Source organism: Solanum lycopersicum, chromosome 2 (assembly GCF_036512215.1).
Source record: "Solanum lycopersicum chromosome 2, SLM_r2.1".
NCBI classification, from domain to species: domain Eukaryota; kingdom Viridiplantae; phylum Streptophyta; class Magnoliopsida; order Solanales; family Solanaceae; genus Solanum; species Solanum lycopersicum.
Genome location: NC_090801.1, coordinates 58,456,496 through 58,473,089, shown reverse-complemented (window position 1 = coordinate 58,473,089; position 16,594 = coordinate 58,456,496). Strand labels below are relative to the sequence as shown.

Below are 16,594 nucleotides of genomic sequence, written 5' to 3'. Positions count from 1 at the left end.
TCTATTTTTTCATGGATCACAAGAAAATTCGATCGGTATACTTTTGATGTGTACATGATAAATCATGCTACATATGCTTGCTCATGTGTAATACAACGTAATTCACAAATATAGAAGATGTAAAATATATTAAGATAAATTTGATGTGGCGAAGAATTCGACTATTCTAATTCTAATAAGTAATATGTACTTTTAAGAGGTATATAGAGTTGTAGAGACGCCATTAGCATGCTTTTTTTTACTAAATAAATATTGAAATTTCAATGAAGAAAAAAAGGTACTTGGAAATCATCCATTCCAATAAATATATTTTATGGCTTTGAAGTCGGAAAATTTAAACCATGTACTGGTCTATTTTTAAAAAGTCAATTTGTGCTATAAAAGTTACTTAGACCAAATAAAAAAATCTAGGATAGCAGTGTCTCAATTAATTTCTAATAGCTTCTATTTTGCACTAATTAGTAATCTGTGGTTTAAAGAGAAGATTAGGTCTGAGTCAAATACCTTTACGTGGCGTTATTGTGGAAGAATTGATTGTCAAAATGTGTTCGTAAAATATTTGAAAAATTGGATTAGTTCATTCATTATGTTTAGATTAAGTCATAGTACTGCAAATTAAATTAAAGATAAAAAGTTCTGCATCGTTTTTATTTGAAAACCAAAATCATTTTAATTTAATGTTTAACTGAGTTTAAGTTGATTTTCAACTCAGAAATTATATTTAGTTATTGAAAAGTATTTGATATCAAATAAGAATGCGCTCTTTCTAGATGTACCGTATAGCCGAGGAAGAGAATTAAAAATAATATTATGTCAAGCACATACCGTAAGCTAATTTCAGATTAAACTCCTTTCGATAATTTGATTAGTCTGATTCGTTTGCCACACATCAAATTTTAAATGAAATACTCTTTTAATTTTGACTAATTCAAAATTATTCTTAATAGTCTTAAATTCTAAATATAAGCTCTTCCTGATATATCAAATCTTTTAATATATTATTCACTTCAAACAATTTTCATCAATCTGATTAATTTAAAATCCATCTTTAATAGTCTAAAATTTTAAATATAAGCTCCTCTTTTAATTTTATTCACTTCAAATCATTTTGTGACACATCAAATTTTAAATGGAGTTTTGAAAATTTTTAATGGCTCAACCTGGAAAAAGGAGAAGAAGGAAGGAAGAACCAAAAAAGAAAATTTTGACCCAATACATATTTTGTAAAGTATATCATTGATATAATAATAAAATAATTAAATAGAAGAAAAGTATTAAAGGATCATTTTTTTCTATATAACGATGAAAAAATTTATCAGCATCAAATATTTATATTAAGTCAATATAATTTTATTATTAATATAGAAGAATGATTATAACCTAAGTCAGCTCGCAATAGACTCAAATATTTCATTGAATATATATTGTTTCTTATAGATAAGCTAGATGAAGGTGTCTGTTAGCACGAGTCCGATATCTTAGTATTTTTTATTTTAATTTATGTGAATATGTAGGATTTAGAAAGTTGAATAAATTTAATATGATTTTTAGATATATAAGTGGTTAATTACTTTTTGTTTACACAAATTTATTATGAAGAGATCCATGAAAATGTCTATAATTAAAACATTTTTTTCTCAACCGTTAAAATTTTTATTCAACATAGTTACAAGATATAAATAAATATTACTAACATTCAAAATAGTGAAACAACAACTAAAAAATATAAATTTAAAACTAAAAGTCATAGTAAAATGAATTTCATAATTTCAAAAAAATTATACACTAACTAAATTGTAGTAGAAAAAAGTAGGTCTTTTTAAAATATTGTTTATAGTTGGTTACTGATTTCATGCAACAAGAGCGAATGTACCAACATTACAGAATACAGTACAACATAATAATGCACATATTTCCATAAAAAAATCGAAAATAGAAAAAGATACAAGGCCGGTTAAATTAGTACTAGGAAGAAGAGCAGTTCACTATCCAAAAATGAGAGCGCTATGTCTCAACGTTTCTCTATTCACAGCGACTCTTCCCAAAAATAACACTCCTCTTATCCACTCCTACTGTAACTGCTTTTCCACTTCCTTTCCCGGCGATAATGGCCGTTTCGGGCAACGAGTCACCACTACTCGCCGGAGAAACAGCAAGTCGGAGATTTTTCTCGGCGACGAAGAGGAAGTCCAAGCAGGAGAAAACGAGAAATTTTCCAGCATAGCTGAAGAAACATCTAGGGCTATGAGATTGAGGAGGTCTAAAGGTGTTGTAGACACAGAGGAGGAAGAAGAAGAGGACGATTCGTCGATGTTGCTATCTCTGAGTGTGAAACCAGACCGAAACATGGCTTTACTTGATGATTATGAAATGGAGGAGCTCGATTTTGTTCCTGAAAATCCTAATCATCGCAGTGGTTTGTTTTCTCATTTCCTTGTCACTTCTTTCTTCAAGACTCAATTTGATTAGACATTTCTGATACTTTAATATTAAAATTTAGATATTTAAAACTATACCAGGAATACTGTAAATTGCAATTTCGGTTATATCAAATTGATGAAACAAAATACCATCTTAAAGTACTGGACAAAATTCATATGTTTGACTCTCGAAAAGGAAATTGTGACAAGTATTTCGGGAAGGTTGGAGTATTGGATTATGCTATTGTTAGTAAAAAGAATAATTGGCACTTTTTGCTTCCGGATACTAAACTATGTGAATTTGAAAAGTATCTTAAATAGTCTTTTATAGTTACTACTCACTGTCCAGGAATGTTCCTCACTATTCGCTTCCCCGGATTCAAAATAATTGAATTTTGACCGAAAATTTAAAATATATATTCTCTTTATCATCTTCGACATTAGGACAATTGGAATTTGAAATATTTTTTCATGCAGTACCATTTTAATAGGCAAAGTGTATGTGTAGGTAAATGTATGTGAGTTTTATTTTTTAAAAAAGGGTTAATGTATGTGAAAGAAATTGAAATTAAGCAGAAAGTGTGTGTAAATGTAGGATATGTAGCTGTGCTTGGGAAGCCGAATGTTGGGAAAAGTACACTTTCCAATCAAATGGTTGGGCAGAAACTGTCAATTGTTACTGATAAACCTCAAACTACTCGTCATCGAGTTCTTGGAATATGTTCTGGTCCAGATCATCAGGTATGGAATGTTCTTCTACCACTATGTTTCTGCTGAGCTGCAACATGTCTCAGTTCATTTTATGTCCGCATACTTCTTGGCTGACTCATGATGTGAAAATGTGTCTTACACATTGCTTTGTAGCTGCAGAGCTTCTTTTCCGAGGAAAATTCTACTCTTATGCTGCAAGTATCTTAACTTTGTTGTAGTACTGCTAGAGTCAAATAATGATTGCAACATACGTTTCTTTTTTTGTGATTGCAATGGAAATTGTTTTTTTTTTAGTTGGGCCTAGTTTCTAAAAAAAAAAAAAAGATTTAGGAGTGATGGCTTGTTCACTTTATCTATCAACATAGCAGCAGCAAGATGGCGTCATCACCCTATACAAAATAAACTTAGGCTGACTCCTTTTATGTCTAGAAGGAGTCAAGCAAATCTAGAGTATCATCCAGGCATGATTCATCCTACACTAGAAGATATTTTGGATGATATATGATCCTCTTTGCCTTAATCCACAATGTCCAAAGTGTACACAGGGAAGTTCTCTAAACTAGTCTGTGTTTTCTCTATCATTTCTGCCTTCCACCTATGTAGTGCTTCTTTTAAGCTTCCAGGCATAATTCACCCTCAGTATATGTTCAAGAACATAGTCCATAGTTTTCAGATCTGGTTGCAGTGTAGGATAAGGTGATATACAGTCATTCTCAGGGGTGGAGCCAGGTAGGGCTAAGGGGTTCATGAACCCCCTTCAGCGGAAAAATAAATTGTTTATACATAGTTAAAATCATTCTTTATGTATATATAATAAATGTTGACCCCCTTTGGATTCTTTGTGCGTTTGCTTTTTCATATTTGGAACCTCTTGGTGAAAATAGCCGGACCACCACTGGTCACTCTTCATAAAAAAAACAATTCTTTTGCTTAGGCCATTGGTGCTTGAATATTGATAAGTTTTTATGCAGAATATTGTCTAGTGAACCCATTTTTCAGTGCCTAACACTTAACAGGTATCTGTTTATCAAAGTTACTATTACTCAATCTTCCAGCTCAGTTATGTTAATTTTGCTTGTACCTGTGAGAAGGGTGGCAAGCAGGCTGTTCTTTTTGATAGAAATTTTTGTTTCTTTGAATTTTTATTATTGCCAGAAATAGGAAGAGTTCTTATTTTTGACCTTCTGGTTTTCCTCACCTTGCCTGTGCAGCTGTTATCTGTTATTGTATTAATCAATTAATTCTTATTACTTTAGCATACTTCACTATTTCACACAGTCTGCAGTTTATCATATGTTATTAATATGCAATCCTTTTCTAGTTATTGCAATTTGCTATCCCATATCTGCTCCCTAGACTTCAATCTTTTTTGCACATATGTTATCACCTGTCTCAGACTCATGAGTGATGCCTGGGCGTTCCCTTGCAGATGATACTTTATGACACTCCCGGTGTCATAGAGAAGAAAATGCATAAGCTAGATACAATGATGATGAAGAATGTCCGAAGTGCAGCTGTTAATGCAGACTGCGTGCTTGTTGTTGTGGACGCATGTAAGGTTCCTGCAAAGGTATGGTTCTTTATTATAAAGAGCCATTGGGAAATGTTTTTATCCTTTAACTTTTTCTAATTGCTTCTTTCAGATAGATGAAGTGTTGGAAGAGGGTGTTGGAGACCTAAAGTATAAAGTACCAACATTGTTAGTCTTGAATAAGAAGGACCTAATCAAGCCTGGTGAAATTGCAAAGAGACTTGAGGTAAGGTACTGCTGATTGTGAGATCATTTATTGTGCAAGTCCTACAAAGAGCCTCCACTTATTCTAGTCAGACAAAGTATAAGCGATTTGAGTCAACTAATTTAATTTCTCTGTAGAATCTATCAACTACTTGGCAATGGCTATTATCATTGGAATTGAAATAATTTGCTAATTGATTACCTTATCCAAAAGAAAAGAAAGAAAATTTTGCGTTTTGGAGTACCATTTTAACCGTAGTAATATATTGATGTTAAAGTGCTAGAGGTAGATCTATTCTTATAGCCTATAATGGTCACATAAAACACAGATTTAGCCTGATGACAAAATTATGAATTTGAGACATATAAGAATAGCTGTTGAACTTATTTAGATTGGATATTTTATTGATGAACTTAATTAGTCAAATAGTTTAGATGTTCTGATGCTACGTTTTCTCCCATTCAGTGGTACGAGAAATTTACGGACGTTGATGAGGTCATACCTGTAAGTGCGAAGTATGGTCATGGAGTAGAAGATGTCAAAGACTGGATATTATCTAAACTTCCTCTTGGGCCTGCTTATTATCCCAAGGTGTAGATATATACTCTGTCTCGATATTCCATTACCTCTATTCACTGTCTTCTTTCTTGAAAATGAGGAAAAATTCATTGTAGTCATCTTCAACTTTGATCTGTATGATTTTGGTGGCATTTAACCTTGTCGAGAGCTGTTGGTGTCAACGACTCAATTTTGGGCATTAGACAAATGGCATCTATGTTGCACTAGATAATTGCTTTCAAAAATGTTGTTAGATTGCATCCCTCGCTCTCCATGCAACTATGTTGCCAATACTGCCAAAAATTTCTATATGTAACTTTGATTCCATCTCGTGTTTTTATATATTTCTTTTGAACTTGTTTTTTAAATTGAAAACTATGATATGTATGCCATCTGGAAGTGATATACAACTGATACACTTCCATTATGTTTGTATTTTTAACTCTATAAATATTCAAAATCAGCATTGATGCATACATAAATTACACCTTAAATTAATTTGATCAATGTGCAATTTCAAGTCTGTTGTCTATAACACATCAAGCTCAAGGTCAATCATGTCTTTGAATAGGTAGAGGGTAGTATGGAATCCACCCATCTGTATTGAGCGAGGGGGCTTGGAGTTGGGTAGCAGAGGGAGAAAGAAATACCTTATTTAGTTTGTGCCCTATTAAGATAATGCAACCTGCAGGAGTTGCAATAAAGTAGGAGAAAAGTTGATTATTCTAAGGTCTACATAAAGAAAGAGAAGAAGAAAGAAATGATTGCTATATACTATTATATACCTTCTAGATGAATCGTTCCTTTGGTATCAGGGATGTCAGAATAGTGTAGCATGGACACTGAGGAAGTATGAGGATAAAAGTATATTAAGCCAGCAGTTTCCAGTCTATAGCTGCTATTTATCTTCACATATATTAGTGGACATTATCTTTGATTTGATTTTCCATAAATGATCCTCTTTTTCCATGTTTTGCTTAGAGATATGGAAGAGATTTTCTTTATTCCCAGGGTAGGGTAGATTAAGGTCTTACTCCTAAACCTGGGAGTAAGACTCTATTTTCCTCATATGCTTCACAAGTAACTGCAGTCTGCATAGATTTTCTTGCTGCTGTTATCTTGCATATACAACATTATGTCAAATGAGTTTGCTTAATGCGTTAAAGTCTTGTAGCAATATAATCTTTATCCTCCTATAGGCTATAATGATGTTTAGTAATTGCCAAGGTTAATTAACAAGCCCATCTCATCTTTGCTTTCAGGACATTGCTAGTGAGCATCCTGAAAGATTTTTTGTGGCTGAAATTGTCAGAGAGAAGATATTTCTGCAATACCGAAATGAAGTTCCTTATGCATGCCAGGTAAAAATGTGTTTGAGAACTTCAAGTTGATTGCGGAATAATATTTGCTTTTTTAGTTTTCCTTTAGGAGTTTACTTCATCATTTTTCAGTTTTCCTCTAAATCTGCCACATACTCTGCAGGTTAATGTAGTTAGTTACAAGACTAGACCGAATGCGAAAGACTTCATTCAAGTCGAAGTTATAGTGGAGAGAAACACTCAAAAGATCATCCTTATTGGAAAGGTAACAACCATCAGTTTGTTTCTGTATGTCATCTGTGTTTGTTATTTTTAGATATGCTTTATAACAAAGAAAGACCATCCTTTTTCTTTATGTTATATTAGATTCATCCTTCTTTTTATAAGCGCAGTAGACGTTCCAACTCTGTAACTTATGTGTACTGTAAATAAGCAGTGTCCCACCTTCACCCTCTCCTTGGCCTTCCATCCTGCCTAGGTGCTTTCACATATGTGATCGAGCTAATCAAGTTTTGGAAACCCCTTTCCCAGACTTGTAATTCCAGATTAAAGTCCACGTATTAACTCCAGAAAATGGTTGCACATGTGAGAGAGTGTTTAGATATACAGTGTCCTATATCGGGTATTAAAGGGCATTTAAAGGGGGCTCACGCCAGTATCTTGTATTACATGTCTCTTGATTTGTTTTCAGGAAGGGAAGGCTTTAAAGCTTCTTGCCACAGCTGCAAGGCTTGACATAGAAGATTTCCTACAAAAGAAAGTTTTTCTGGAGGTAATTCTCATGATAATCTGTCTTCACAATGAATTCCATAGGGTATTTGTGTACTCTTACATCAGTACTTCGAACTAACGCGCTGCGTTCTTATGTTGTGATACTTAAAATTAATGTGCTGCAGCTGCTTCTTCCTACTTCCAGCTGACACAATTTTGCCTAGGTATAACTTTTGAGATACTTAGCTGGAAAAAGTGATTCTCATGTTAATTTTTTGTTGAAACAGGTTGAGGTGAAGGTGAAAGAGAATTGGAGGCAAGATGAAGGTCTCCTGAAGGACTACGGCTACGGGGGCCATATTCAAGCTTTGTGATTTGGAAACTCTGTTTTGAACTCTTAATGGATGGAATGTGAATGATGATCAGTAGCTCTTGATGCTCTCCATGATGAACTAGCTGTAATTTCTATAAATGTTTCCCAAAGTACAGCAGGCTAATTAAGCAGACGGGATTTTGTGAAAGTTCTTGATGTCAGGATCAGGTACAAGAAATATCCTTGCGGAGAGATCATGATGTAAATGCACCAGATCTCATCTCAGCTGCCAATCTCATTTCTGATTAATGTAGTTGTCCCTTGAGGGATGCCGTTGAAGGGAGGAAGAACTTGACAGAAGATGCAGGTGGCTGCCTGCTCAGCAAGTAAACCTTACACGTTCGTTCTGTCTTTACTACTCAACTGTCTAACTAATATTGCAATGTTAAGACATTCTGATGTACTAATTGCTGCTGTTAATTGGAAAAAGTAGAGAGACGTGTATTGCTTCAAATTCTGGCGGGAACTGATTCATATCACTGCAAGACATGTTTTTGTGCACAAATTATTTTGTAAATTTTATTTGCAGTAGAGATTTTTGTAGGAAGTAGTCTTCAGCTGTCACTGGATCGGTACATTGTCTTTCACATTTCCAAAGTTTTATACTGGTGTGTGAATTTAATTATTGTATCTTTGACATTTTCAATCTTTTATGCTGCTGTAATTGTTTATTCTAGGCTCAACTATTGAGAGCCACTTCGAGTAGAGGCAGTGTTGAGCATGATCTAGGTCTACATGTTATAAAACACAATCCAAGAGGGGTTACAAGCTGACCTGCTGGTGTAGTAAGTGTACCAATCAGTGACATAGTCAGAAATTTCTTTTAGGGTAGCCGAATTTTTTTTTATATAGATATTTTTTTTAGAGGAAATGTATAAGTACGCTTTCAACCTACATTTATACTTTCCGAACTTATTTTATAAATAATTTTTTACCCCTTTTCGACCATGTGACACTATCTTCTGGGCTCAGCGCGTGTTGACAATTCTTTTAAGTTATCTGATTGATAGTGTCACGCAAGTCAAAAAGTGGTAGAAAATTATTTCTAAAATAAGTCAAGGGGTAATAGCATCTTAATATAGTATAATTGTGTCTTTGGGATTTCGAGCATAGGTTGCGAGAACTTATGCATTTTTTTTATAATTATAATTAAAAGTAATTTTTCTTTTTTTTTAATTACAATTAAAAGTAACTTTGACCTAACTGATGTACGGAGGGATGTCAATGGAACTTGTTTATTGCTCCCTATCTTGATATGCAGATGGAAAGGGTAATCGAACATGTAGTTGATGATATGGTTCTTTTTGGAGTCAAAATTCGAGTCTCTTTATCATAACACATTAGAAATCTTTAATCTCACATGCAAAATAAAATATTATTATGTCACTTCAACTTTATCTTATGCTGTTGAGATCAAAGTGTTAAAAAGGTTCCATAACCCACAGCCGTTGTACGTTGGTCATCTTATCACTTGTTGTGCATCACCAGCTAGAATTCGAAGAAAATTTCATATCTGGACTTCAACAGAGTAGTATTTATTCCTACATATTTTGAATTATTATAGTACAGTAGTACTGATGACGTAAATACTGATGATATTGGCATCCTAAGGTCATTCTTACATATGTACTACGTAATTAGAGTAATAGGTGAGAATTGAGACAGTAAAATGTCACATGTGTTTTTCTATTTAATTTTTTTTTAAAACAAGAGTTAAATTCTGGTATCTAACAATCGTGGAAAACATATATTGAATATAATGGAAAATTATTTCAAGTCTCTTCAACTACATTTTATGGTGTTAAGATGCCAAGTGTTGAGGAATAGGATTCCATAAACCAATGTTATTGGATATTGCCACACGCTTTATCAAATATATTAGAATAATAAGATACTAAAGTATATAGATGCCAGTTCCAAAATGCCAATCTTGTTAAATAAGGATCAATTGAACAACTAGTTCCATGATCAATAAAAAACAAGATAAATTTTCTTTTTTTTTAATCAATATTAAGTCCATTTTCTGCATGATAGATGACTGTTTGGCTTTCTGGTGTGAGTAGTAAAGAGTTTAAATAGTATAAAGAAAAACTTTATTACATTATCAGATCAGCCTAAGATATATGTTTTCTGATAAGTTTCCTCAACACATGGATTTTTAATCTTGAAAAATATATAAGACAAATTACATGCTAAAAGAACTAAAAATGACCTGTTTTCAAGCAAAACTCCCACTATTAAAAAAGTATCATTGTGGGAACAAGACTGTCAATATTAAAAAAAAAAATACCCTTATCTTTCATGCAGAACTTTCACTATTATAAGTACCACTTGTCTTCTTTCTTTTTTTTTTTGCAAAATGTCATCTATAAAAGTACCTTTGTCTAAATTTGGAATTCATTTTATAATATCCTAACTCATAGAGTAGAGTTATAGCTTGTACTTTGGTAGTGATGCCAAGCCTTTCAAATTCACTATGCTTTATCACATTTATTCTTCTACTTGGAAAGGTCCAGTGCAGGGTTCTAAAGCTAAATTCTTTAGATAATAACCAATTATTGAATATCTCATATGGGATTGATCAAGTTAGTAACAATCAAGAACATGGACCACCTTTGGTTTCTTCTTCTGGCAAAACATGTGAGCAGGTTTACGGTGTTTTTCCGTGTGCAAACAACATTGCAGGATACATTTTCTTGATAGTAGTGTGCCAGTACTTGTTGAATACAGGGGAAAGCCTAATATCAAGAGGAAGCAAGACTCTATTCAATATTCTTGGCACTGGCATTTTTGGGGCCACTGTTTTTCAAATCTTAATGACTTTGCCAAGGATTGTCATGGTCATTGGTAATTAGTCTATTGCCTAGCTATCATTTTTTCTGTCTCACTTTAATTTTAACTGCTTAAGATAGTAATAACCTGGAATATAACTCGTTAAGATCAAGCACTTACTGTGATGCCCAAAGCTATAACTGATAACAAGAGTTCTACCATGATTCTGACCCGAGCCATTCCCAATAGTATCAAGCTTATCACAAAGCTTAGCTTGTTTTCTCAATGAACTTTGGTACTTATTAGTTTCTTGTCTCCTATTTGAATGAAATTACACTAGATGAATAGTTATTCACTATACGAATATTATTTATTTGAATATCTTATTTTACATCAGAAGAAGCATGGTTCCAATCAGCTACTTAATTAAGACACACACAGGTGTTCAACGTAGAGTTCGTTAGTCCCCTCTCCTTCAGAAAGTGGTCAAAGACATTTCAGTGAATCAACATAAACGAGTTGTTAGCAAGGCAAAGGAATTGACAATTCAGGAGATCTTTTAGAGAATTCCTATAATGAAATTCCTCTTATGCGATATCCCAACTAGTACCGGTCTAACTAAGACATGTAATTAGGCCAGTTTGCTGAGAGTAAGCAACTGCTAAATGAGAGGGTTAAGAAAAAGCAAGATTCATATTCTAAAATTGAAAAATCATCAATTGGAGAATTATTTTTACATGGTAGACACGGTGAAGGTAAAATGGAAATAGAAATTAAGCAACATGAACAAAATGGACTGATATTAATGTTACTCTACTTTTGTAGCATCTGGAGTTTCTGCTAGTAAAGAGAAAGCTCAGTTTCAAATCTCTTCTGGAATTAGCACTACTGTTGGAGCCACAGTATTCAATCTTACTTTGATGTGGGGAATATGTTTGATATGTGGCACCAAAAATATGACAGATAAACCAGATTCCCAATCTGAAGAATCTTCACCTTTCAAAAGGTTGAAGAGCTTACAAGGTATTTCATTCTTTCGTTCACATTCTTGAATTTAAGTTGCTGATATGTTCTATTTATATAGTATATGTGTTACAGATACTGGTGTTAGGATTGACAAGGAAACTAGTTACACTGCTGGAATTATGCTCCTTTCCTTGATCCCATTTGTACTAGTTCAGCCAGTCACTGCTCTCAACTCATTCGTTGGAAGGCGTATTCTTATTTTCATCACACTTATAGTATCACTCATTCTTTTGGTGTCATACTTCCTTTACCAGGTAATCAAAATTTCGAATGTCCGTATGCTGAGATGGAAACTGAATTTAGAGTCAGTGGGTTAATTTAGCAATGGATGTTAGTTTATTTCTTTTACCACATGCTGGATCCACCTCTGTTCATATGTTGTTAACAAATTATGTACTAATGAATGTATCCTAGTTGAAGGCCTTGGATTCGTGTATCGTTCTTAATTTCTGAATTTATTCATCAGGTTTTGGACCCGTGGATGCAAGAAAGAAGTTTAGAGTACTCCAAATATGAGAATCTGCTAGCAGGATTTCTGCATCATGTACAACGGCATGCAAGAGGGAAGCTCATTAATGAAGAAGGGCAACCTGATATAGATGTCATTAAAAGGTAGATAGATATTAGAAAAAGAAAGATAATCTCTTAAGAAGTGAAGCTAACAAAACTATAAGACTGATAAGTAACCTTTTTGTTTTTTTCAGATTATTCCATGAAACTGATAGAGATGCCGACAAATGCCTAACACTTACTGAATTGGAGAATCTTATACTTGAAATGCAATCGGGGAAGGTTGTCGAGGTGGACAAGGATTATGCTATTTCTAAGATATTGAATTCTTTTGACAAAAACAACGACAAAGTAATCCAGGAAGAAGAGTTTGTTGAAGGATGCAAAAAATGGATCGAAGAAGCAGCACAGTTAGCTCAAAGTGATGATTCAAGTACTAAAAAGATTTTACGCAAGGCAAGTGAACTCTTACTTATAGTTAAGTTCAATTCATATTGAGGAAATGAAATACTTGTTGCTTCAAGCATAATTCCTCAACAGGCTGTTGAGAAATATACTAAGAAGCAAAGGGATGAAATTGCCGAAATTGAGCATATAATGGCAAGACTTTTGAAGCATGTTCAAACTCAAGCATTAGAAGCTGAACACCTTGTCAAAGATGATGGAACCCCCAACATCGAACGTATTAGAGAGTAAGTTACTCTTATAAATTTAAGAGTACATACTGACAGTGTAAGAATTCATTATACTATTTGTATTACATCCAAAGATAAAAGTCTTAGACCTTTCTATTCCTACTCATTTCTGTTTACATTGTGGCAGGATCTTCCATCAGTATGACTTTGACGGGAACAACGCCATAACAAAACCTGAATTAGAGGAACTAATAGGTTCAGTGAAATTCGGAGAAGTTGAAATCAATCACGAAGACACTGTCAAGAAAGTGTTGAGGGATTTTGATAGAAATGGTAATGATATGATCGATGAAGATGAATTTGTCCATGGGATGACAAGATGGCTGAATGAGGCCATTAGTGTGACTAAATGTCCTGACAAGAAAAGGGCAATTGATGAATATGACAAGGTAAAGTATCTAGCATTGCTCTATACAAATGTATCTAAACACAAAAGCTTATCACAGTTGACAAATCTCAGCACTATATGTGGCTTTGTTTCGTAGATTAAGTGGAGTGAAGTTGACAAAATAGTGTATGAGGTGGAAAGTGATGGAGAGATCAACTATAAGTTGTTGACATGGACATTTAACAAATCTGTGCTTCAAGTTCTGTTGGGGATTGCAATAATGACATTATGTGCAAAACCTTTAGTGATCAGTATAGAAGATTTATCAGATGCTATGGGGATTCCTTCTTTCCTTATCCCTTTTGTTATGGTACCTCTAGCTCTAAATGCAAGAATGGCAATAGCAGCAATATTTCCAGCAAGTCAGAAGAGTTCAATAACTGCATCTTTGACATTCTCAGAGGTTTAACTCTCTCTCTCTCTCTCTCACACACACACAGTGATTTGTTCAAACATTTCATTATGTTTGTAGTACCTTTGTATTGTTTATGTACTCCCTTCGTTTTAACTTAAGTATCTTAGTTTGACTAAACACAAAGTTAGACTTTTAAATCTTATAGTGTTAAACTAAAAATAAGTGTAGTGTCCCAAGATGTTCTTTGAATTTTTGATTTCAAACAAGTCATGAAAAATGTTGGGTTCAAAAAGTTATCAAATATAGAAAGAGACCGTTCTTTTTAAAACTTACTAGTTGAAGTGTGATAGATTTGTGGTCTCCTTATATGAACTTGAGCAATCCTCCCCTCATGAGCTAGCTTTTAGGGTTGAGTTAGACTCAAGTGTCATATCTTAATATGATATCAGAGTCAGGTCCATCCCCGTTTGGACTCACGGTCCACGCTCCAATTGGAGCCTGTACGTGAAGCGGGTGTTAGAGTGAAGTCCTACATTGTCGGAGAGTGGACTAGTGGTCTCCTTGTATGGACTTGGACAATCCTCCCCTCATGAGCTAATTTTTGAAGTTGAATTAGGCCTACGTACCATATTTTTACAATATTAAAATGAAAAGTAAGATTGATAGAAATGAAGGGAGTAATTTTTTGAAGTTTGATTGTTCTTTAAGAGTGTGACTGTTGATTGACAGATATATGGAGGAGTGATTATGAACAACATCATGGGGATGGCAACACTTTTGGCAGTGGTGTGTATAAAGGACCTAAGATGGGATTATTCAGCTGAAGTGCTAATAATTTTGGTGGTTTGCTCTGTAATTGGCCTTCTTGCATTTTTCAGCACCACATATCCACTTTGGACTTGTCTCGTAGCATTTTCTCTATACCCTTTCTCTGTGGTGCTATTTTACCTTCTTGAATGTGTCTTTGGTTGGGCCTAATGATGATAATCATAATAACTACCCAACCCAAACCCATTCATGAAAACTTGTAAAAGGTTTTGAATAAAAAAAAAAGAGGAAATAATCATGTTATATTATTTTCATGAATTTTCTATTATTTGGTGTATTTGATTAGATTTTATGAATTGTCATGTTTGAAGCTAGAATAAGACGTGGGGCTAGAGAATTAAGAGAAAGAAGGAATTGTTTCGCTAAAACAGTTTAAAGATATTTTTGATATGGTGTGATATTGTTTGTTTTAACCTAAATCCGTAACATTTTTAAATTTTTCATTAAAAATCTTATACGTAACTCTTTTTATTTTCAAGTATCAATGTAAAACTTTATTTCCGGGAATTAAATAGTAACCACGCCTATGAGAAAGCAAATAATATATATTCAAATGATTAATGAATAATTACCAGACCTATTGCAAGTAAATAAACTGACGCAAGTTCTACAAAATGCTTAGAGTTCAATCATAGAGATTTTATTTTATTATAGAAAAAGGTACTTTATTTACAAACATGGTCCCGTAGCTCAGTTGGTTAGAGCGTTGGTCTTATGAGCCGAAGGTCGCGGGTTCGAGCCCCGCCGGGACCAACTTGTAATTATCTTCCCATTTTTTCCGCTGCGGAACATTAATTTTAATTTAGGACCTTTGACTCGGATCTCCAACTTATTCCTTATAGGACCCAATGCACCTAACATCAATATTTATTATCATTTTCCTCTATAATTTTTTTAGTACTTCACAATTACATTATTAGACAACTCAACTATAATAAACAATGATCACCATAAATATTCAACAACTAACCCATAATGTCAACATATATTAAAATTATGTAAAGATGATTATGTACTTGGTTGATGATTCATTGATTCTATTCACGTTTTGGAATTAGATTATAAACTTTAATGATAATTGGGACCACAATAATACATGCAAAAGACATAATACATACCTATATTTTCTAAAAGTATTTGTCCTATGTATTTTCTTAATAAAAATTTTCCATCTTCACCTTACCATATGTAGTAAAGGAAGGATAAAGAAAAAATTAGTCAATCACACCACCAGATTCAAATTCAATAGAGGATTCTTAATTCTAAAGTTTGCATAATTATTAATAATATTTGTTTGTCATATCCTCAATCATTGTGCCATGAAAAAGAAGGAAGACAAACAAGTGAAACAACAACATAAGTTTTTTTTTCTTTTTAAATTAAGCTGGCATTTGAATTGTTGGAGTTTGCACACTTAGTTATTGAGTTTTTTTTTTTCTAAAAAAAATAATGTTTGTTTGAGCAAAAAAAAAAATACTCCCTCCGTTTCAATAGAATGACCCCATTTTCTTTGTAGTTTGTTTCAAAAAGAACAATTCCATTCTTTTTTTTTGCAAAACTTTATCTTTAATTTTCCACGTGGCATGTTTAAGATCGTTAGATTAAAGGATATTTTGATACATTTGATATAACTTTAAATTAGAACCACAAAATTAAAAAGTTTACTTTTTTTTCTTAAACTCCGTTCCACGTCAAACTAGACCAATCTTTTTGAAACGGAGGGAGTAGATAATTAGAAGTGAGTTATGTCATTCCATTTATGATTTGGCTCAAACAAACATTATTTGTAAGAAAAAAGGAATAATTTTCCTAAAAAAATTAGTTTATAAGGTTATATATCAATCACTAAAAGTTCTGGTTAAAGTCGGATTCAAAATTAAAATTTATGTGTTTCTATAATCAGCGGTGGAGTCAAAAATTTCTTAAAGGGTGTCCAAAAATAGCTACTTGTCAAATTAAAGGTGTCCAAAATATATTATTTAATCATTTTGTTATCATTTTACTTATATATATACTATTTTTTAAATGATTAGACACCCTTGACACTATGTCACTACTCGACTGTGTACAATAATCACATCATAATGATTAATGTTACTAGATCATTTATATATATTTAGTAAATTTCTTAAATACATGTACATACTTAACTAAAAGTTATCAGGCGTGATCAAGTCTGGTGTGTGGTAAGT

At 33.2% G+C, this 16,594-nt stretch overlaps 2 protein-coding genes and 1 non-coding gene across 3 annotated transcripts; all 3 read left to right on the top strand.

Moving 5' to 3' along the window:
- The first annotated feature begins 1,952 nt into the window (after positions 1 to 1,952).
- Positions 1,953 to 8,474, top strand: LOC101245909 (GTPase ERA-like, chloroplastic). The gene is made up of 9 exons (XM_004232902.5): positions 1,953 to 2,416; positions 3,016 to 3,161; positions 4,561 to 4,701; positions 4,775 to 4,888; positions 5,333 to 5,458; positions 6,688 to 6,786; positions 6,908 to 7,009; positions 7,436 to 7,516; positions 7,743 to 8,474. The coding sequence occupies exons 1-9, from the start codon at positions 1,996 to 1,998 to the stop codon at positions 7,827 to 7,829; spliced, it is 1,317 nt and encodes a 438-aa protein (XP_004232950.1). The 5' UTR covers positions 1,953 to 1,995; the 3' UTR covers positions 7,830 to 8,474.
- Positions 8,475 to 10,167: 1,693 nt separating this feature from the next.
- LOC101251749 (sodium/calcium exchanger NCL-like) lies at positions 10,168 to 14,660 on the top strand. The gene is made up of 9 exons (XM_004233798.5): positions 10,168 to 10,675; positions 11,426 to 11,623; positions 11,699 to 11,880; positions 12,093 to 12,238; positions 12,331 to 12,592; positions 12,677 to 12,828; positions 12,959 to 13,220; positions 13,317 to 13,622; positions 14,304 to 14,660. Exons 1-9 carry the CDS (start codon positions 10,282 to 10,284, stop codon positions 14,550 to 14,552), a joined length of 2,151 nt encoding a protein of 716 aa, XP_004233846.1. The 5' UTR covers positions 10,168 to 10,281; the 3' UTR covers positions 14,553 to 14,660.
- A 421-nt stretch (positions 14,661 to 15,081) lies between these two features.
- On the top strand, positions 15,082 to 15,155 carry TRNAI-UAU (transfer RNA isoleucine (anticodon UAU)). The gene has a single exon. It is a non-coding gene; the product is annotated as a tRNA-Ile (tRNA).
- The last annotated feature ends 1,439 nt before the right edge of the window (positions 15,156 to 16,594 follow it).

Coding starts and splice junctions, on each gene's coding strand:
- LOC101245909 (XM_004232902.5), top strand. CDS start 1,996: ATGAGAGCGCTATGTCTCAACGTTTCTCTATTCACAGCGACTCTTCCC. Junction 3,162..4,560: donor GTTCTGGTCCAGATCATCAG/GTATGGAATGTT, acceptor GTTCCCTTGCAG/ATGATACTTTATGACACTCC. Junction 7,517..7,742: donor AAAAGAAAGTTTTTCTGGAG/GTAATTCTCATG, acceptor TTGTTGAAACAG/GTTGAGGTGAAGGTGAAAGA.
- LOC101251749 (XM_004233798.5), top strand. CDS start 10,282: ATGCCAAGCCTTTCAAATTCACTATGCTTTATCACATTTATTCTTCTA. Junction 10,676..11,425: donor AAGGATTGTCATGGTCATTG/GTAATTAGTCTA, acceptor CTACTTTTGTAG/CATCTGGAGTTTCTGCTAGT. Junction 11,624..11,698: donor AAGGTTGAAGAGCTTACAAG/GTATTTCATTCT, acceptor TATGTGTTACAG/ATACTGGTGTTAGGATTGAC.